This window comes from Oreochromis niloticus, linkage group LG23, assembly GCF_001858045.2.
Source record: "Oreochromis niloticus isolate F11D_XX linkage group LG23, O_niloticus_UMD_NMBU, whole genome shotgun sequence".
Lineage (NCBI taxonomy): Eukaryota > Metazoa > Chordata > Actinopteri > Cichliformes > Cichlidae > Oreochromis > Oreochromis niloticus.
This window is the reverse complement of record NC_031986.2, coordinates 9,369,705-9,391,556: the sequence shown is the minus strand read 5'-3', so window position 1 is coordinate 9,391,556 and position 21,852 is coordinate 9,369,705. Positions and strand designations below refer to the sequence as shown.

Here is a 21,852-nt window from a genome sequence, read left to right as displayed (position 1 = left end):
AACAAGACTATACAAGCCAGGTCTCCACGCCTCTACCCTATTCATACATACATGTGCCGGGGTTAGGTAGTCGCCGGTGCCAACCCGTTACAATGGTACGGTCTCTCTAACCAGATGCAGGGCAGCATGCTGGATTGTAATGGCTGCCGCTGCACACACACTAGGAGACTCTCCAACTACTACAATAATAGGACGATTCCCCCTAGCGGTGCTATGCCATAATAAGAGTTGTTACACAGTCACATCCCCAGATGCACGTGCATGGAATGGGTCTGTCCACAATGAAAGACATTATTACTCACTTGGCATTTATATCTGATTTTAATAGAATTACCAAGTAATGTAATATGCATGATGTTGGACTATAGGAAGAAGCCGAATAAACACCACACAGATAGTCTTCAGTCAGCTGGTGGATTCAAACCCTCCTTCTTGCTGTAATGCAACAGTGGGAACCACTGTTCTGTCCAAGATGGCAGAATCTGCCCCATGGAAATAGAAAATGCATTATATCAAACCACACCAGCAAAGAAATTCAAAAGAAAGCAGCAGACAGTGGCACAAGTTCAACAGAAAATGTTCAATGGACTATTGAATACGGTCATTAGGAATGAATTGTGCCATTTGCAGTGCTTCAAAATCTGAGACTGGCTTTTAGGGTCACATGATAAGTGTGACGAAGTTGAGAAGTCTTTGGAACAGAAGAGAAGTGGTAATATTTAGATGTTATCCAGAACTATTTTACTTTATGGAAGCATGTTGCTAGTATGCATCCATTATTATTAGTCTTATCTCAGCAGCAGAGAAGTGAACACACTGTGGAGCTACTATTTTATTGTTCTGGTTGCATCAACTTTTTCTCACTGTATTCTTTTATTTTTAACTTTTACTTTTCTCTTGATTTTTAGCCATAGCGCTCTTTGCTCACGCTCTCCTCCTCCCCTTCTCTGCTGGATGAAAAGAAAAACAAACTGTGTGACATCATGATTAAACTCTGTCACACGGCATCTGAGGGGGAATACAAAGTCCAATCCGATTGTGATTAAAAATGAGAAAAGACAGGCAGATGATAAACAAGCTCCCCAGAGTTAAACTGCAGACGTCAGATTTTGTGATGTCCATATTGTTTTCCATTTGGCTTAATCAAATGTCAGCAGCAAAGCTCCGGGATTTGTCCAACGTGGCCCCTTTTCTTCTAGACCTCCAACTGTGTAAAAGTCTAAAAAGTATAATCCTCTCGGCTCGTGTTTATTATTCAAAAACACCCTCAATTAAGGACTCAGGAAATACTTGACTATATGGACAAATTCTTACTCTTATTATTTCCAATATAATCCTCAACACCAAAAAAATTTCAATGCCAAAAAAAGGTTATTGAGTTTTAACTTGTCTGATTGCTTTTAAATGATAAAAGCCTCAAAATATGTCTTAAGGTTAATTAAATTTTAATTTAAAAAACCCAATGCTGTCAGCTATTATGGAAATAGTACAGGTACCCAGTATAAAATATTGTACCACATTTATTTTTAAAACAATACTCTTCACCGTCTTTCCATACAGTGATGTTGTTTTGCCTGTGTTTTTAAAGCTCAAACTCACTGTTGTTTCGGCTCCACCGAGTTGGTCACGTTAACCAAGGGTCCTTTCTCTGTCTAGAGGAAAACAAGGTTTCCCCTGCCAGAGACCTCCCATGGTGGAGGCTTTGGCCAGCAGAGAGCGGGTAGTACTGTTACCAGACAGGCTTCATGGTGAGAAACATTAGTCTAGTTTTAGGCCAGGACGACACTTTCCGCATCTGTGCGAGGGTCCTTGTGGATGTCTGCATGCCTGTGTTTTCTTTGTGACTAGTTGGACTAGTTCATGGAGAATTGATATTACAAATACACCAAGTATGCATGCGCCCAAGCAGCAGTCTTGAAGTGGACTTCAAAGAAGTATAACAGGAAAGACTACTCTGCTGTAGGCCCTTCAACTGTCCCTGTCCTATATTTAAAAAAGAGAGAGAAAAATTCCTGACCCACTGGTCCTTCACCAGATGCCAGGGAGCTTGAAGGTCCTGCACAGTATCATTGCTGTTCCTAGGACTGCACTCTTCTGGACAGAAATCTTGGATGTTGTTCCTGGGATCTGCTGGAGCCACTCGCCCAGTTTAGGAGCCCCGAGTGCTCTGATTACCACGGGGACCACTGTTGGCTTCACCCTTCACATGTTCTCTAGCTCTTCTTTCACCCCTTTGTATTCCTCAGGCTTCTTGTGTTCGTTCTTCATTCGATGTTGCTATCATGTGGTACAGCTACATCTATCACTACAGCCGTCTTCCTCTGCTTGTCCACTACTACTATGTCCGGTTGATTACCGATAACCAATGTGGCTTTATCTGGAAGTCCAACAGGGTCTTACCTTAATCATTCCCAGCCACCTTTGGGGGCATACCCCATTTTGACCAGATTTTCCTCTATATGCCAGGGACTTGATAATGGGATCACATTTTGTTTTTAATTTAATTTAACAATTACTAAGATAAGATAAGATGAGATAACCTTTATTAGTCCCACACGTGGGAAATTTGTTTTGTCACAGCAGGAAGTGGACAGTGCAAAAGTTATGATGCAAAAATTAGAATACAATAAGAATAAATACAGTACACAACTGTACAGAATAGAATAAAATAAAATACTATATACAGTAGAATAAAATATACAATAAGATAAAAATAGAATACAAATGCTATATGCAACTGAGTAAAAATACAACGATGCCAGAAAAGATTATTGCACTTAGTGTTATTGCACATGTGTGGATGTGTGTGTTTGATCAGTTAAAGTCTTTGTTGTGGAGTCTGACAGCAGTGGGGAGGAAAGACCTGCGAAATCTCTCCGTCCCACACCGTGGGTGCCGCAGCCTGCCACTGAAGGAGGAGTGTCCTGCTAGTCGACTAGCAAGCCCTTCTGCTGGACACTGAAAACTATATTGTTTTACACTAGTTTTTTTATAGTGTAAAAAAACTGATTCAAGATAATGGGTGGAATGAGTGGAATAATAGCATGTACTATATTTCCATACATGTGTATTTTTTTACTATATTGTACTAATATTTGTAATGTTAATTTTTATGAAAGAAAAAAAAGACCTCTAAAAGCCAGCCTCCCTTGCCATCTGGATGATTTTCACACACTCCCTTACAGACAGACTGTTTCCATATGAATACTTCTGCAGGAACAAATAGACACTGAGCTTTGTTTAGCTGACAGTTGTTTGGTAGTCCTCCACATATTGTACATCACATTAACTGATTTCCACATTGTTTGCTATTAGGCTTATAAAATGTCAGCTGCAATGTTTCAGGATTTGGTGAACGTGCCCTGTGTCTGAGGACCTCTAACCACAGAATAGCTTTATAGCATAATCCGCTGAAGTCTTGTTTGCTATACAAAGCAAGCAAACTCCTCCAAGGGCTTTAGAGAATGCTCAGGATAGAATGGAAGCAACGCCTGTGAATACAGCTCTTCACTTGTCACCATAACAGCCTCTCCAGAGAATTACACAGTTGCAAAGTATGTAATTAGAATAATTGCCAATGAACAGTGGGGTAAATGTTTGACAATATACATACAGTGTTTGGATGTACATTATTTTATTAACTTGTATCACAGGGGAGGCTGAAGCAAGGGCTTACAAATGCCACAAAGAACAATGAAGAAGTATTGCAGTTACAAGTACTGGTAACACCATTCCATTTACTGCAGTAAAGCAGTGCTGTTATTGCAAGGACAGATCAGTCCTCATTTCCAAGTTTACCAAATTGATTGGGAATGACAATGCTAAAAATGGCATCCAATGATAAATGCCATATAATCTTTAAGATACATTTTATTTCATTTTATGTCTGCTGCACATTTTTAATCTTCATTAGCTGCAGGAGAACAATTTTTCATAATTGCTAAATCCTCTCAAACTAAATTACTCTCAAACCAAATAATCTCAGTAAAAGTCAGCACATTAAGCAGAATTTTGATGTGATTGTAAAATTTAGAAGTGATCTGGAAAAGAGAAGTCAATTGTAAGTTTGAAATTTAGAATTAATAGAGGTTGATTAGTTTTTGTGCCAAGCCAAAGGTGGGCTGGATAATAAGTGAGCCAGTTAATGCTTTTCCTACAGGTTGACAAGAAGTGTTATCACTTTAGCTTTTGCTGAGAAATAAAAGTTGCGTTCAAAATTACTGTGTTTGTATAGTTTTGGAAGAGAATTCAAAGACACATCTGAGCAATCAATGAACGTGTTTATCAGCCGGGCAGAGGTGCTGAGTCGTGACACACCTACCTGTCGAACGATCAAAGGCTCTTCACAACAACAACACAGCTGTTGTGGTAACTTTTAAAGTAAAAAAAAAAATAAATAAATGTGAAAAACAAAATTGAGTTATTGACTGAAAAAAAAAATCTTAAAAAAATATATTTTTGTGTTTTCTTTTATAATTAAATTCCTCTGTTTGTAATATTTTAAAGCAATAAACACAGTAAACCAAGAAATGAGAAGAGTTGTAAAGTCTGTGTTTTTGTGTATATGTGTGTTACAGAGAGGGTTATGGCAAAGAGAAAGAAACCTCATGTGTTTTATTTCATATGACGTCTTTTTTTTTTTTTTTGCTTATCCAGTTCTTCAGATCATTCCACAGAAAGATGACCTACAGGGCCGTTAAAGTCTGAGAGTGAGTTTTTAGAGTTTAGTTTTCCTTTTTTGCACTTGTGTTTTCAGGAATTTCCTAGTGTTCTCTGTGGTGGTCTGTATCAAAGGATAATGGCAGCTTATTCAACGTTATGGTAGTAAGGTTGAATAAGCTCTCTTGGTCTATCAGACAGTTTCCTGGGCTTTGCCTGTGATGTTCTACAGACGATAGACGATCAGAGTGGAAATTCAACACAATGTATTCAGTCTTGTTGGGGAGCTGGAGCCTATCCCGATTATCATGAGCACTCAAAACAATTATTCCTTCACCCTCAATAAAAAATGAAGCAATAATTTTGAGTAAAATGTAACTAAAATATATAAAATCACAATTTAAAATAATTGTTCAGTAAGGAAAATATGCTTTATATAAACTGAATGGTAAAAGTATTTTTTTTTTTACCAGATTACATAAAATTTCATTTGACCATTGTCCTTATATATCAAATTTACATGGATAATTTACATGTATTTAAATTAGTTAATATTTAGCGAGTGAGTGTGGGCGATTTATCATGTTAGAAACCATGTAACAGATCCGCTGGTCCATCATGTGGATGTCACGGTTTGCCTCTCACAGGCATGAAATGGACACGCATGCCTGATGTCCTGTTCTGTACTGACACAAGATGGCGCTTAACATGTTCTAAAAACTTTAAGCACTTATTTCTTAAATCCAGCTACACAGAAAGTGGTAAATCTATGATGTTTTTGACAGCAGGGCTCACTGGTGTAAATTAGTATTTACATTTGTTACTTAACCACTAATTAACCAGTATGTGTGTCTGAGCATTGCACCTACAAAGTTTATGTATGCAACTTGCTAACTAGCTAGCTAGCATTAGCTGACAAATCAGCACCCCAGCCTTGTAAGTTAGCCTGTATACACATAGTTTCATGTTCACTTTAAGTTGCTCTATCAGCAGATGGCAATAATTTATTTAAAGCCAAGGAGTCACTTGTAACCACTGACTCATTTTAAATAGTTTAGGACAGCCAAACTACAGACCAGTTGCTAGGTTCGGCAGGGCTACAATAGAAAGCGAGGCGAATACGGAATGAAATGGCTGGAGACAGGAATTTGAGCAGCAACGGTTATTATTTTGCACAAAAATGAAATAAACAAGACACAAATTCCACATTGACAGTAGTAATGGTAATAATAACAATAGCAATAATCAGAATAAGCCGGCAACAAAAATAACCCCAAAAATAGTCATTTGAGCTCAATGTTCAATTGTCCTTTTGTCTTTGGTCATTTGTCAAGTCAGAAATTCTTAGTCTAGTTCTTTTTCTCTTCCGTTTGTGGTTTGTGTGTTACCACTTGGGAGTCTCCGTCGAGGAAGAAGAGTAAGTTCCTCTGCAAAGTTCAGTCCGGGCTCAGGCTCGCCATCTCCATCCGGAGAGAATCCATCGTAATCCAGAATCTTAGTTCCTTCCACACGAACAAGGGAAAAAAAACCTAGCCTGCACAACAATATTAACATTATTGCACACAGCCAGCTCCGTTTCTTCTCTCGTATCACAGCTATAGCTTCAGTTCTTTATCTTTTCCACATTACCACAGTAATACATTACATGCATGCTTTGAATATATCTCTCGTTGTACATGAAATTATTTTAACCATGTAAAACAACAAATGAATTTCTCGTTCTCTTTTTAACCATGAAATTGTGATTAATAGGTATAAACAGCAAGATAATAGATTTTTTTCAATCATCCTTCAAGTATACTAACAAATTCTACCACAAACAGCATTTCCATCGTTTTTTAAACAGCAAATTACCACTCGCGAATTGGTATGAACAGAAGAAACAACTTTTAGCAACAGACTAACACATTTTTATTCTTTCAAACACATGGGCTCAACTCACCAAAATGTTAGAAAATTCTGCACGAGCTATCCGTGGCCTGTCTCATCTACTTCCACGTGCGAAAAGACCTAGCTCATGTGAAATGATGGTCTGGTGTTTTGGAAGACGGGACTAAAACCACCTTCAACCAATGAAAAAGGCATTTATCCCTTGTGATCCGGCAACAGGAAAAATAAAGTTTGCTGGAGGATCACACTTCCTTTTTTCAAAATAAATGTTGCTTTTCAAAATAAAAGACTGAAAATACATTTATACAAATAAAGCGAAAACAAGAAAAAAATAACAAAGGCAGTTTTCTCTACCGGGTTACACTCTCCCCAGCTAAATATCATGCACGTCTCGTTGCATGTGTAGTCAGTACTGTCCCTCTGTATTATTTAGGGACTCAGAAAAGGCTATGCTTAAACCCTGGAAAAGTGATTTCACAACAGTCACCAGAGGGTTTCCTAAATCAGGATAATCAAGTCTTTTAGGTGGATGTCTGATTCTTGTTGACTGTCTTACTGGTTGAGTTGTAATGGGATCACCACTGTCCATCTCATCAGGTGAGTTAACAGGCTGGTTTCCTGGTTCTTTAACTGAATCCTCAGGCGATTCATCCAATACGGTTTCGGTTCCATTGTCCACAGGATTGTCAATTCCAATCTCGTCTTCATCTGGTGAGTTTTCAACAAGCACATGATCGGTAAGTTCGTCTTTGCTTGCATTTTTATCCATATTCGGCTCCTTGTTGCTAGCAGTTTCAGAAAGGTCACAATCAGGTAAGTTTGTAATGTCTGGTTCATGAGAAGGTTTTGGATATTCATGTACAGTAGTAAATCTGGTTATTTCTTCACATGGGGAATCATCAACCCATTGAATGAAAAGTTCATTGTCAAGTTCCATTGATTCTTCATCCTCATTGCTTTCTGTGACAACAGTTTGACGCGTTTTAGGACGGTGAACCTGCTGTGGCTCAGATGTGTCTGCGGTGGCAACCGGGAGGAAACTGCAGGGAAGCAACAGGTCTCTGTGTAAAGTTCGGGAGGGACCTTGCTTTGACTCGGGTTTAACAGTATAAACGGGTAGGTCGCCTGCACGTTTGACTACCACATGGATGTCTGCCTCCCATTTATCAGCAAGTTTGTGCTTGCCACGCAGCCGCACGTTTCTAACTAAAACCCGGTCCCCAGGTTCAAGTTCAGAAACCGTTATTTTGCGATCAAATCTGGCCTTATTCTTTTCTGCCACTTTTTGTGCGGTTTGAGAAGCTAACCTATAGCTTTCCTCTAGCCGTTTCTTGAGACTTTCAACATATTGTGAATGTGTCACTTTTTGATCTTTGCTGAGAGGAAGTCCATATGCAAGATCAACAGCTAATCTGGGTTTTCTACCAAACATCAACTCGTAGGGTGTAAACCCTGTTGCATCACTACGGGTGCAATTGTACGCATGTACTAATGGCATAACATAGTCTTTCCAGTGAGACTTTTGTTTGGATTCCAGTGTTCCTAACATACTAAGTAGTGTTCTATTAAATCGTTCAGTAGGGTTACCACGTGGGTGGTACGGGGTAGTTCTTATTTTCTTTATCCCAGAGATCTCACACAGATCTTTTATTAGTTTTGCCTCAAAATCAGGACCCTGATCGCTGTGCAGGCGCTCAGGTATGCCGTAGTGGACAATGAACTGGTCCCACAGGCACCTGGCGACCGTTCGTGACTTTTGATTAGAGGTGGGCAACGCAAGGGCAAATTTAGTGAAATGATCGGTTATCACAAGGATATCACGTGTGTTGCTACTGTCTGGTTCTAGACTGAGAAAATCCATACAGACGAGTTCTAAAGGTCTGGTTGTTGTTATGTTGACCAGTCTAGCTGCTTTTTCAGGAGGACTCTTTCTCCGTATACAACGATCACATGTTTTCACTTTTTGCTCAACCTCTGTTGCCATGCGTGGCCAATAGAATCGTGTTCTGACCAGATCAAGGGTTCTGTCGATACCTAAGTGGCCCATGTCATCATGCAAACTTTGGAGCACTGAAGCTCTGAGCTCCTCAGGAAGAACAAGCTGGTGGGTCACCTGGTCTCCATCTTGTCTTTTTCTGTATAACACCTCATTGTGCATTTCCAATCGACTGAGTTCCCTAAGCAAAAGAGGGAGATCTGGGAGTTCTTTTCTAACAGTCGGTGGAGGTGTCTGGCCATGTTCGATTTGTTTGATAACTTGGTTGATTGTCGAGTCTGCTCTCTGCTTATCCTTAATTTCTGATTGGGACAAGGCAGGAATGGTTGGTAAGCCATGATGTTCTTCTGAAACATAGATGTCTGGGATCGCATCAGCTGAGAGGGTAAGTGACTCTACAAGTGTAACACCACTATCCTGACAATCATTACTGACTTTTACAAGGTGATTTCGACAGATTGCTTGGACAACATCACTATCTACAAGCTTTAGGGTGTCAGTGGTGTCAGTGTCAGCTAGGTGACGCTCTACAAATCGGCTTACACGCTCCTGCTCTTTCCTGGACTGGACATCATTTACGAGTTCTCCATGAGGACGTCTAGACAACCCATCTGCGTCTAGGTTGTGCTTGCCCGCTCTATACTGTAACTTAAAGTTGTAGTTAGACAAAGCGGCAAGCCACCTATAGCCAGTGGCATCTAACTTAGCAGAGGTCAATATGTATGTGAGTGGGTTACTATCTGTAACTACAGTGAACTGACCACCATACAAATAATCGTGAAACTTTTCGGTCACTGCCCATTTGAGTGCTAAAAACTCCAACTTGTGGGCTGGATATCGTGCTTCACTTCTTGATAACCCACGACTGGCAAAAGCTATGGCTCTGAGCTGACCCTCCTGCTCCTGGTAGAGTGCTGCACCTAAGCCAGTAGTACTGGCATCGGTATGGAGCACATAAGGCAGCTTCGAGTCTGCAAAGCCTAAGACGGGGGCTGACGTTAGCTTTTCAATGATGGAGTCAAAAGCTTTTTGACACTCTGCGGTCCATCGGTCCTCAAATGGCAGTTTGGGATCAAAGTAGGTCTGGTTGGGTTCTTTGGACTTTGACTTCTTACGGAGTGGTGGGTAACCACGAGTGAGGTCATTGAGTGGGCGTACTATGGACGAGTACCCTTTTACAAAACGTCTGTAGTAACCTGAGAACCCTAGAAAAGATCTCAGTTCTTTGAGATTCTTGGGCCGTGGCCAGGTCTTTAGGGCCTGAATCTTTTCGGGATCCGTCTCAACTCCGCTTTCAGAGATTACATGCCCAAGATACCGAACTGTGGTTTGGAAAAATTTACATTTTTCCGGCGATAACTTTAGGCCATACTCTTTAAGGCGATGGAGTACCCGCATAAGTCGTCGTTCGTGTTCTTCCAAACTATCTGAGAAGATGATGAGATCGTCTAAAAGACGAGTACTTCACGTAAGTTCATATCGCCCACACAGCGCTCCATCAGCCGCTGGAAGGTGCTTGGGGCGTTGGTTATGCCCTGCGGCATGCGGTTAAACTCCCAGAACCCAAGCGGTGTCACAAACGCGGTCTTTTCTTTGTCTGCTTCCTCAACCTCTATCTGGTAATACCCAGACTTAAGATCGAGGACCGTGAACCACTTGGATCCTGAAAGGGCAGAGAATGTCTCTTCCAGATTTGGAAGTGCGTAAGAGTCTTTTATTGTTTGCAAGTTCAGCTTGCGAAAGTCTATACATAGACGCACATCATTGTTCCGCTTTCTCACCACAACAATGGGAGACGAGAAGGGTGACTGAGACTCTCTTATCACACCTGCAGCAAGCAGCTCCTGCAGATGTTTCCGGACAGCCTCAAGATCTTGAGGGTGTATAGGGCGTGCACGGTGCTTGAAGGTAGTCGGATCATTAAGCTTGATGGAATGTTTCACCTTGCTCGTACACCCAAAGTCAAGATCATGAAAAGCAAATACTTCCGGAATGTCATTGAGTTGCTTGGTTATCCTCTCTTTCCATTCATGTGGAATCGGTGAGTCACCAAAGTTGAAATTCAGCGGTGCCTTGTTTGTGGCTGATTCATTAACACTGGTGACATTATGCTGGGACAGGATACAATGGAAAGCTCCCAGCTCTGCAATGACACAAGTAGACGGGATAGTAACATCTTGTTCTGTTTCATTTGTAATCATAACAGGCACTTTGTGTGGAGCTCGGGAAGGAAGTGTTATCAAGCAAGTTTTAACACAAAGGCCACCAGGCAAGGAAGACTGAGAGGGGTGTTCAACTATGGCACATGTGTCTGATGCAGTACAGTGAACGTTAGCAGATCCCTCTAAAACCACTGTTTGGCCTGCTGGAACTACAGCTGTAGCCTTGCCCGACAGGGTAACTAACCCAATGTTCCCATCTTTGTTCTGTGTATGTCTTAGTTCGAGAGTTTTCAACAGGGCTCTAAACCCGCAAGGACTGGGTAAGTAGTCAGAAGTGTTAAGGTCCAAAAATTTTCATAAAGGACATCAAGCGTGTTTGTTCCCACTAACACTGGGGTCTGACTGTTTGGATGAGTGTCTGGAACAACAAGAGCTAAGGTTGGTATGTCAATCTCTGCATCTAAGAAGTCTTTTGAAAAAGTAATGCATGTCTCTATATAACCCAAATAGGGGACGGGCTGACCTGCAGCACCCTCCACTTCTAAAAGATCATAGAGTGGGTTAAGGTTTTGATCTGGAAAGTTCTGTTTGTAGAACGACTCAGTGACTGTGGTCACTTGTGACCCTGAGTCCAGGAGACAATTCACATTAATGCCAGAAATGCTAACTACTGCTGTGCATTTAGAGCCAACCAACCCTTTTGGCAGACTATACTTCTGTGACTTAGTGACAGATTGCTTGCAGTTAGCACGCTGCATGTACTTAGTGGGACATGATCGCCTGGCTGCAGTCTCCATTTGCCCCGCAATAGAGACTGTTTTCAGTTTAACTGTTCCTTAGCGGCTGGAGGGTTCTCAACCTCCCATTTCCTCTGTTTCTCTTTAAACAGTTTGCGCTTTTCAGCAACTAGAGCTGGGTTTGGTTCATTTTCACAGTCTGGCTTGATGTGGCCATCTTCTCCACATTGGAAACAGTACCACGGTTTGGGTGGGGTACTTTGAGTTTTAACTGTTCGTTCTGTGGGCTCCCTGCTCACTCTGTCTGGCTTTCGGTTCTCTTTAAACTTTGTATGGGGGGCACATCTGGAATTCTGTGTTTTCGGTTTCGCAGTCAGCCGCACCAGTTGGGCCTGGAGTTCTGCAACTTGCTTTGAGAGTTCTTTAATTGAGCTTAAGGTGGTTGTGTTTTCATTTTCGTCTAAGCAGCCTTTGACTGTTTGGAGGTGGTATGTCGCTTTTTGTTTTGTGATGTTCAAATGTTGCTTCATTCGCATGTTTTTGGTAGCATTTTGGTCTTCTTCTGTGCGTAATAAGAGAAGCAACTCAGGAAAAGATGGGGGATTTGTCCGTTTTTGTTTTAATTGAAGTGCGTTTAAAAGGGAATCATCCCAGCAACCACGACAGAACTGCGTGACAAGGAGTCTGTCAACATCATTGCTTAAAGCACCACCACGTTTTACAGTGTGAGTTAAAGCTACCTGAAGGCGTTGTAAGTATGCCGACGGTTTCTCACCTGGATTTTGGAAGGTGTCAAGAAATTTGGCGTAAAGCTCTCCACCATCTTGAACTGTCCCATAGGCAGAATCCAACATCTGAAGGTAGTCTGCAGGTGAGCTGTCGGGGTTCAAATGCTTAACTACGTCAGCTGCCGGGGGTAAGAGAGACTCAAGAATCTTTCGCGATTGTTGCAGTTGCGACAGGGAAGTGTCACTCATGATTAGTTCAGCACTGGAACGCCAAGTATCATAATCTGGCTCATAGGTTGGCCGGGGATCCTTGCCAGAAAAAGCTCTGAGTTTTTGAGAAAAATGTTGCACTGAATGATCATCTCTTCTCACAATGTGCTCAACTACTACACGCTGCACCTCAGGAGGGTTTAAATCAGGTGCAGGTATGGTGGGTGCACTATGAGCTGGGTTTCTTGCAGTGTGGTTTGAGTGGTTCGATTGTTGTGCACCATCAACACTGGGTTCAACAGCTGAAGGCTGAAACTCAGCCAAGGGAGATTCAGGTAAGTCAATTTGCTCTGATTGATCACGTTCAGGCTCTTTGATTGATTCAGCAATCTGTGACATCATGTCCTTCAGAACATCTGCAAACCCTCGGCCGCTCATTTTGGCTAGGTTTTTTAACTCAGTGAGATATGACTTGGTTGTATCATTCCCCACACATCGCGTGTATACGCTTGCAAGAGATTGTATTCTATAGTTAACTCCACTATCGGATATGTGGTTGTAAGGTAACGGCTCAAGAGCATCAACAGCAGTACCTGAATTGTACTCAACAACAACACTCGGGAAAAACTCAGATTTACTATCATCTACCTTTAAAACTCTTGAGATTGACCCATACTGTTTTAGGAATTCAGTCACCTCATCAATCTGCTCATCTCCAGCTATTTCGCTCACTATCACCGAATTTGGGACTTTAACAGATTCACGCTCAACAAGACGCTCCATTTTGGGTGCGTTATATACTTGTAATCACATGAGAAAAAGGCTCCTGGCTGGCTCGCCAAGACTTACTGTAACCACTGACTCATTTTAAATAGTTTAGGACAGCCAAACTACAGACCAGTTGCTAGGTTCGGCAGGGCTACAATAGAAAGCGAGGCGAATACGGAATGAAATGGCTGGAGACAGGAATTTGAGCAGCAACGGTTATTATTTTGCACAAAAATGAAATAAACAAGACACAAATTCCACATTGACAGTAGTAATGGTAATAATAACAATAGCAATAATCAGAATAAGCCGGCAACAAAAATAACCCCAAAAATAGTCATTTGAGCTCAATGTTCAATTGTCCTTTTGTCTTTGGTCATTTGTCAAGTCAGAAATTCTTAGTCTAGTTCTTTTTCTCTTCCGTTTGTGGTTTGTGTGTTACCACTTGGGAGTCTCCGTCGAGGAAGAAGAGTAAGTTCCTCTGCAAAGTTCAGTCCGGGCTCAGGCTCGCCATCTCCATCCGGAGAGAATCCATCGTAATCCAGAATCTTAGTTCCTTCCACACGAACAAGGGAAAAAAAACCTAGCCTGCACAACAATATTAACATTATTGCACACAGCCAGCTCCGTTTCTTCTCTCGTATCACAGCTATAGCTTCAGTTCTTTATCTTTTCCACATTACCACAGTAATACATTACATGCATGCTTTGAATATATCTCTCGTTGTACATGAAATTATTTTAACCATGTAAAACAACAAATGAATTTCTCGTTCTCTTTTTAACCATGAAATTGTGATTAATAGGTATAAACAGCAAGATAATAGATTTTTTTCAATCATCCTTCAAGTATACTAACAAATTCTACCACAAACAGCATTTCCATCGTTTTTTAAACAGCAAATTACCACTCGCGAATTGGTATGAACAGAAGAAACAACTTTTAGCAACAGACTAACACATTTTTATTCTTTCAAACACATGGGCTCAACTCACCAAAATGTTAGAAAATTCTGCACGAGCTATCCGTGGCCTGTCTCATCTACTTCCACGTGCGAAAAGACCTAGCTCATGTGAAATGATGGTCTGGTGTTTTGGAAGACGGGACTAAAACCACCTTCAACCAATGAAAAAGGCATTTATCCCTTGTGATCCGGCAACAGGAAAAATAAAGTTTGCTGGAGGATCACACTTCCTTTTTTCAAAATAAATGTTGCTTTTCAAAATAAAAGACTGAAAATACATTTATACAAATAAAGCGAAAACAAGAAAAAAATAACAAAGGCAGTTTTCTCTACCGGGTTACACACTACTCAGCAATAAAGGTAACAAGTAAATTCCTGGCTCCTTCTATGCCAGGAAAGATTAACACTGGGCCAAGTGTGACGTCCACACAATGGAATAACGAGTCTGTTACATGCCTTGGTGTGATACTGAGTTGTTTACAGACATCTTCTTTGAAATTTCTTGGTGCACACAGTGTAAAAACACTGAGTCAAATGCTTGTAAGTTTGTAGGAAAAGATTAATCTCGACTGTGAAAGAACATGGGAGATGGGTTTATTACAACAAAGAGAATGACCGATCAAAGAGTCAAAATTTTTAAAGAAACAAGGCGGTCGTGCCAATTAACTGCGAGGCTAAGATGTTGCCTTGGAGTTAACAGTAGGTGCTACCTTCAGGAAACAACAAGAGGGATGTTATATTTTTTTTCAGTTTAGATTAACATCTTAAATATAAAGAATAGCCTTGAATTTTTCACTCACTGTTTGTGAAAACACCAGTTTACACTTGCAATGTTTTCTTACTGATGAGGTTTTTTAATAGATGTTAATCCAACACTTTAAAGTCTGTAGATACCAATTGGATTTGGTTAATCCAGCCACTAGAAGCCTCTCTTTGTTTTCATGGAACAAAGACTGTAGATTACGCCCTCCGTCTTTCATGGTGAAGTAGGAAGGGACTGCCTCTCTGCAAGTACTAAGGATGGACCTGTAATACGTTTGTGGTGTACGGGCATTGCATTTAAATAGGTTTGTATTTTTTTCAAGCACTATATGCTCTGCACTCTAATATATCAATAAAAGCAAAAAAATGGGGCTACAGTAAGAGACCAAAAAGTGTTTAGTGTACTTTTCCATTGTAAAGCATTACTTTCCATCTGCTGTTTTTTTTTTTAGAGGATTCAGAAATATGGAATGCAATTACCAGTCAATTACCAGTTAAAACATGTAATATATATAATATATGTATAAGGTGATCCACCACACATCTGTAGTTTAGAGTGAACCACAAACACAAGGGCAGAGTTGTTGTCTGGAGTGTTCACAAGTTGTCTATCCTTCTCTGTGTTAGTGTGTCATTTGAAGCTCAGCTTTCTAAGACACGCTGCACTAAGTCACAGGGCTTGTGATGGAGTGCAGCTCTTGTGCTCACTTGTGGTAGACTCCATTACTTCTCCATATATAGATGGCAATGGGTAGAGGATCACCAGCAAATTTGATCAGTGAGATTACAAACCCCCGCGTACTAGATCATTTAAACCTCATCTCTGTTGCCTGCAAGGACCACAATACATTACTCCCTCCGTGCGGCACATCTATCAGTCCCCTTTCGCCTTGCTGCTGCAGGCCTCTGAAGATCAGATGAGCGAAGACGGAAGAGGACTCTGACTGAACTGGGGTCTCGACATGACAGGGTCAAGAGAATGTGAGGCGCAGTCGGCAGCGTTCGAATGACGCTTTGAATGGGTGGAGATTCATCATTTGGGGGTGGTAGCAGGCAGGGAGACATGGCCTCGATGGAAGCTATCTGTAATGATAGATGATCGTACGAGCATCTCAGAGCCCTCTGAGACTGCTGTGCTCTGTACATTGCATGACACATAATCTATAGTTGTAATTGGACAAAAGCAAAGAAGAAATCAGCAGTGGCTTTGTGGTTTGGTTATCAACCAAACTAACCATTCACTACTGGCACTGTTTTCTGGAATTATCAGTTATAGCATCAGCTACAGGCAGTACTCATCTCTGACTCGTATTTACTATTTTTTAGAATAAATCAGGTAAGAGAGGAGTGAACTACAGTACACTGATACTATCAAATGCTTATATGTAAATACTTTCATCTGACTAAACAGTTCCCTTAATCTTCAGTTTCTGGGTTTTGATTTCAAGGAAAAGATTGTCCTAAAGTTAATGGAGCCTTGTTAAAATAATGAGATAGTAAATAGTTTATTTTGATTTTTTGAAATCAAAAACCAATCCAAAAATCATCAGTGAGACATTTAAAAATGAGTTTAGTCGAGTGGAGTTGCTGAATATTAAGTTCCCCTGCTTTTTGGAGAGCCATATCTATGGATGTGGCTTGTGAGGACCTTCTCAATATTAAACAAGAAAGGAGAAGGACAAAATAAACAGTGGTGGACACAATTAACCTGAGACCTTTGAATAGAGATGAGATCCAATTCACCATCCAAGTTCACAAATAACCCTGTAAATAACAAGTTTAGTAGTAGAGTACTTGCTGATGAAGACTTGGACTTGGACTATGGAAATCCTTTGGGTGCTGTGCTCTAAAACGAGAGAATCCAAGATCTGTATTGCTGCTGGAATTGTGTGTCCTGCGACAAAGAAGATGTCAGGGTGTGGGTGGGTACGACAACAGTGCATTACATTGGGCATGGTTGGAGTCTCTTTTAAGTACTCGTTTAAGTACTAACCATCAGTGGATGCCATTAGATAATGTGCCCTACTTATTGGGCTCATGTTGTTGGCCTTATTTTGGGTTGTTGTGGGTGATTGTAAAATATCAGAAGTATGCCAGACACCAGAATAAACACCAGAATGCTCTGGGTGACTGCTCTTAAAACTGAAGCTTGACTTGCCTTTGTCTAAGGCCCTAACATTGCCTCACATTTACCACCCACTGCCACACTCATCTCATCTGCATGTTTGGCTTTGTTTCGGCCTTAATGCTGCAAAAATGTCCAGGGGAACTAAACAAGGGGGAATTGGATAACTGCCCTCAATTATTCATTTATTTGCTGAGATACGTGTTTAGATTTGAAACCACTTCATCAGCCTGACCTCTCTGCGAAAACACCTGTGCCGACAATTAGTGTTAAAAAGTGTTAACATTAGCCCTCTTTGTAAACTCGAACTCGTGACTTCTGTTGTGTTTAATTTAAAGGGAACAACCTTGGTGTATACAGAAGCAAAAAAAAAAAAAATCAGTCTTTTTTTACTCTCAGACCATCCTCTGGAGAAACAATTATCATTTTTTACTGTGACTTTTAAGAGATGCTTGAGGGCCAAGAAGAAACAATGACAAAGACGTCTCCCTGTTTATGGAATTGTATGAATATTATATTTGCTCCCTGCTGAGAAGTAGGACTATCAGAGTGATTTGGCAGCTCTGTTCAGCTTTACTATGTCAGCCTTTTGTTCCTTACATCTCCAAACATTTTCTTTGCAGCTGCTTGAGTTAATGCTGTCATTAGACTATTGGATCCTGTAGCCAAATTATAATGTGATCTCCCGCATCATCTATTCTTCTCTTCCCTCTGAGCTGATGAATAGCTTAAGGTCAGACTATCAAATTAGTGGCTCCCATTACTCCCCAGACACTAATGGCATCTTTATGAAAGGAAAGATATGTAATCTCTCCAAAAGCCTTTTGGAGCCCAAACAGTTTGTCTGTAGATGAAATGTGAGTGCAGGGCTTGGTGAATTGTAAAGTGAAATGGGAGTGGGCATGGTGGCTCCCTGCAAGTGCCAAACCCAGTTTTGTTCTTACTCTCACACGATTACGTTGGTCGGCCTTTTTAATTCAACTTCCTCTGCTAGTATTTTATCTATTAATTTGCTTATGCAACTCCATTCTCCATCACAGCTGCAAAAAACATCAAATGTAACACGCTGCTCAACAAACTCACCAAAACTTGTTTTTAATAAAATGTCAATCCTTCCAAAAACTGACCAAATCCTTTGAGGAAAATGGGCATGAATACTAGCCATGGGCACATCGAATTATCCTGTAGGATGTCACCATGTCAATCACAAAAATACCCACTCTTTTCCTTTGTGTATCTTAGTAAATATTTATTACTGTACATTGCATGTCTGCAGACAGCTGAAAATGAGCTGACTATAATAACAACAGAAGCTGGTTTTAAGCTAGCCAGCGTTAGGCTAACTAACGTTAGGCTGTACTGCCCTACGGCATTTACATATCTCTTAAATATTCAATTGACAGATTTCAATTTTTCAATCTGGAGTTTATAAGTGTTGATATTATTCAAATATGTTAAAATATCGGATGTAGAAATTTGCCGGCCATCTCAGAATTCAGAAAAAAACCAAAACAATTTCTTTTTCTTGTCATCATAGGTGTCAGCTTGACACTTGACACTTCACTACTGGATGTAACTAACCAATGAGAGTGCTTTCACTGTGGCCTGTGTGTTTTGAGACTGGATGTGTTGAGGAAAAGGTCTGAGCTGATCAATTTAAGGAAACTGCACAATCAGAGTATCAACTTGTTAATCACACAGTAGATGTGCCCTGAACCATACCAACCTTTATCCTCCTTGCTGACTCAAACAGCGACCATAATTTACAAAATTAACATTAACATGACTTTCGAAATTAGAGAATGAGCCCTTAAACTCTTTGGGAAGGGGTTTTGCTGGTGTTATTTTCCTTTAACAAAAGGACTATGCTGCACTACTTGTCTTGGAAGAATTTAAATTTGAGGAAAAATGAAACACTTGAAACACTTCTTATAATTTTTAGGTGATTCTTGCGTGAGTCTGAAGTTCTGTCCCAAAACTGAGCTGTCAAACAGGAAACCAAGCCTCTCTCACTCTATTGAGAATCCAACATCCTGCATTGCCCCAATTTTATTCGAATCCCCTGCCATCCATGAGGCCAGCATGGGGTGACTTGATCTTGACCAGGACTGAAATCAAACAGCTTGACTTCAGTGAGAGACCCCCCGGACAGCCGCAATGGAAGTCCATCACTGGGTCACAGCCTCAATCCATCATTGTCTGCTGCTGCTGCTGCTGCTGCTGCTGCTATCAGGAGCAAATCCAAGGAGAAGATATGAATGGCTCCAGATTACAGTACTGCAGTTCACTATTTAGGCCACATATTTAATAAATATGTTTTCATTTGCCCATTTCTTGCTCAGTTAACACAGTAAATACAAACCAGTCACATGGCAGGAAATAGACTTAGAAGTAGTAGACTGGGGTGCTTTGAAACAATCTGAATATGAGCTGTAACTCGGTTTTAAGCAAACGTTTCTTACATTTTCAAATATGAATATTGATGGTATTTCTTCTGCCAATAGTGGCATCCACTGTGCCCAGGAGCCCTGCACGAAGAGACTGAATCTTAGCCCGGACTGCAATCAAATAGCTTAGTTCACTAAAAAGATCTCTCCTCCACCAGCTGCAGTGGAGGTCCAGGTTATAACCTCAATCCCTCACTCTGAGGTTGGAGATAGACTGTATTCACTTTCCATTCAGCCATCTGTAATGTGCTATGAATTCAAACTGAAATTGCATACCAGAAACCTTGAGATAGAAGTTAATCCAACTTGAATGAATCTTGATGTATATATATATATATATATATATATATATATATATATTCTACCTGGCTTTTGCTTGAATCTACACTTTAAAAAAAATTTAAAGGGGGATTTTTATTTTTTTTAACTTTGTAAAATAAATGTTTTAACCAAATGCTGCTAAACACTATTTCGTTCCTGCAAACTGCAGACTCTGCAGACAGAGAGCTGCACTGTATGTCACTTTCGGCCATGTCCACTTGCTATTTTGGCTCTTTAATGATACCTTCAGCCTGGGGAATAGGATTAGTTGTGATGGGTGTGAATCCAGTTACTTCCGCAGGGGCAGAAAGGCGCCGTTTGGATTTAGCAGCACACTTTGTGCTGCCACTGCTTTTCTCTCAGGCTGCACCCTAATTTTTGACAATAGGATTGTCAGGTATCCTTTATTGCCTGTTCTGATGAAAAACACGATTCTAGGGTAGTACTCCATAAAATCCATAATTAATAAATAGTAAATTGATAATTATACAGCTTAAAAGCCCCAAAATTACATGGTCAGGTTTAAGAAAACAAAATGTTTTGGATTAAACATATGTATTCACATCATTAATCCTGCACTTTGCTGAGCTGTAGTGTTTGGGATACAATAGGTTGTTTTTTTGTGTGTTTTATATATTAAGCTTACGCGTAAGTTCAGTGAGGAAGATCTGCAACCACTCATCTGTGTTCTTAACTGGGTGTTCAGCTGCTATACTCTTCTTTCCATCACTTCTGCTTTCACAATGTAAAATTCAATGCTGCCATCATAACCAATAAGCCTAAATGTAATTGCTCCTGTGTCATTCTGCCTTTAAGTCTCTCATTCACGTTGGGGGGGGGTTCCTGTCCTAATTCTTATCACAGCTGGTCAAATGTGAACAGGGCACACAAGACTGACATCAGCATCAGAAAGTATATATGTTTCAGTTAATATAATGGAAACTACTACAAAGTAAAGGTAATTCTCATGGTAGCTTACTTTGTCATTTGTAACATCACCATAACCACCTAGATAGCAGATGGTTTACAAACTGATAATCAGTCAGTACATATAACTGCAGAATTGTTTGATAATTCAGAAAAAACAAGATTAATTGTTATTATTGGGTGATCGTGGCTCAAGAGTTGGCAGTTCGTCTTGTAATCGGCAGGTTGCTGGTTCGAGCCCCGGCTCGGCTCGGACAGTCTCGGTCGTTGTGTCCTTGGGCAAGACACTTCACCTACTGCCTACTGGTGATGGCCAGAGGGGCCGATGGCGCTATATGGCAGCCTCGCTTCTGTCAGTCTGCCCCAGGGCAGCTGTGGCTACAACTGTAGCTTGCCTCCACCAGTGTGTGAATGTGAGAGTGAATGAATAGTGGAATTGTAAAGCGCTTTGAGGGTCTCGAAAAGCGTTATATAAATGGAATCCATTATTATCATTATTATTGTCTAGAAATGTGGCATTAATTAAAAAAAAAAATAGTCATCTTACTGTACCAGTTTGTTCTCTTGCATCTCTGTCCTTAATACATTGCTTGGCGTCGTGTCTTGTCATATCTAAAGTGACAATGACAACAAAAGCAAGGGCAAAAGCAATAACTTGAATGGGAAAGACAAAAAACGAATTAATAAATAAAAATATAAAGAACAAGCGACTGCATGTAATAATATTCCCAGTAAATCCCTGCGAGCATGAGAGCATCAAAATCTCTGGAAGGTAATAATTTTCTAAAGGATGTCTGAAGCTTAAAACTCATTTCACAACTGTTTGTAAACTCCTTCTTGAGTTCTCGTCCTGTGTGAGTGGACGTTGTTAAATTGTGATCTTTTTGATAGCAGGCAGAGAGGGTTTTTTCTCTTTCCTTTTTTGCAAACATTGTCTAAGTCAGAGCTTGTGAAATAAGTGCAGAGACTAGATCAAAAAAACAAGAGAAAAAGAGGGTTATGACTCACACTGAGAGGCAGCACAGCAGAACACGTCAGACATTTGTAATGTTCAATGTATTTTTTTTTTTTGTTCCTTCTTGTCTTAAAACTTCTCTTAGCTTCAAACATTATCTTTGCCTTAAGTTAACTGTGACATTAAATGTGTGTGCCTAT

General features: G+C 40.5%; 1 protein-coding gene across 1 annotated transcript; it reads right to left on the bottom strand.

The window, feature by feature from the left end:
* Window positions 1–11,065: 11,065 nt before the first annotated feature.
* Window positions 11,066–14,452, bottom strand: LOC106097920 (zinc finger CCHC domain-containing protein 12). Its single transcript, XM_013268881.3, has 2 exons — window positions 14,147–14,452; window positions 11,066–13,738 (listed from the first exon to the last, which is right to left on the bottom strand). The coding sequence occupies exon 2, from the start codon at window positions 13,163–13,165 to the stop codon at window positions 11,528–11,530; it is 1,638 nt and encodes a 545-aa protein (XP_013124335.2). The 5' UTR covers window positions 13,166–13,738; window positions 14,147–14,452; the 3' UTR covers window positions 11,066–11,527.
* Window positions 14,453–21,852: the final 7,400 nt, after the last annotated feature.

Excerpts from the sequence above, each read along its gene's own strand:
- LOC106097920 (XM_013268881.3), bottom strand. The coding sequence starts at position 13,165 with ATGGAGCGTCTTGTTGAGCGTGAATCTGTTAAAGTCCCAAATTCGGTG.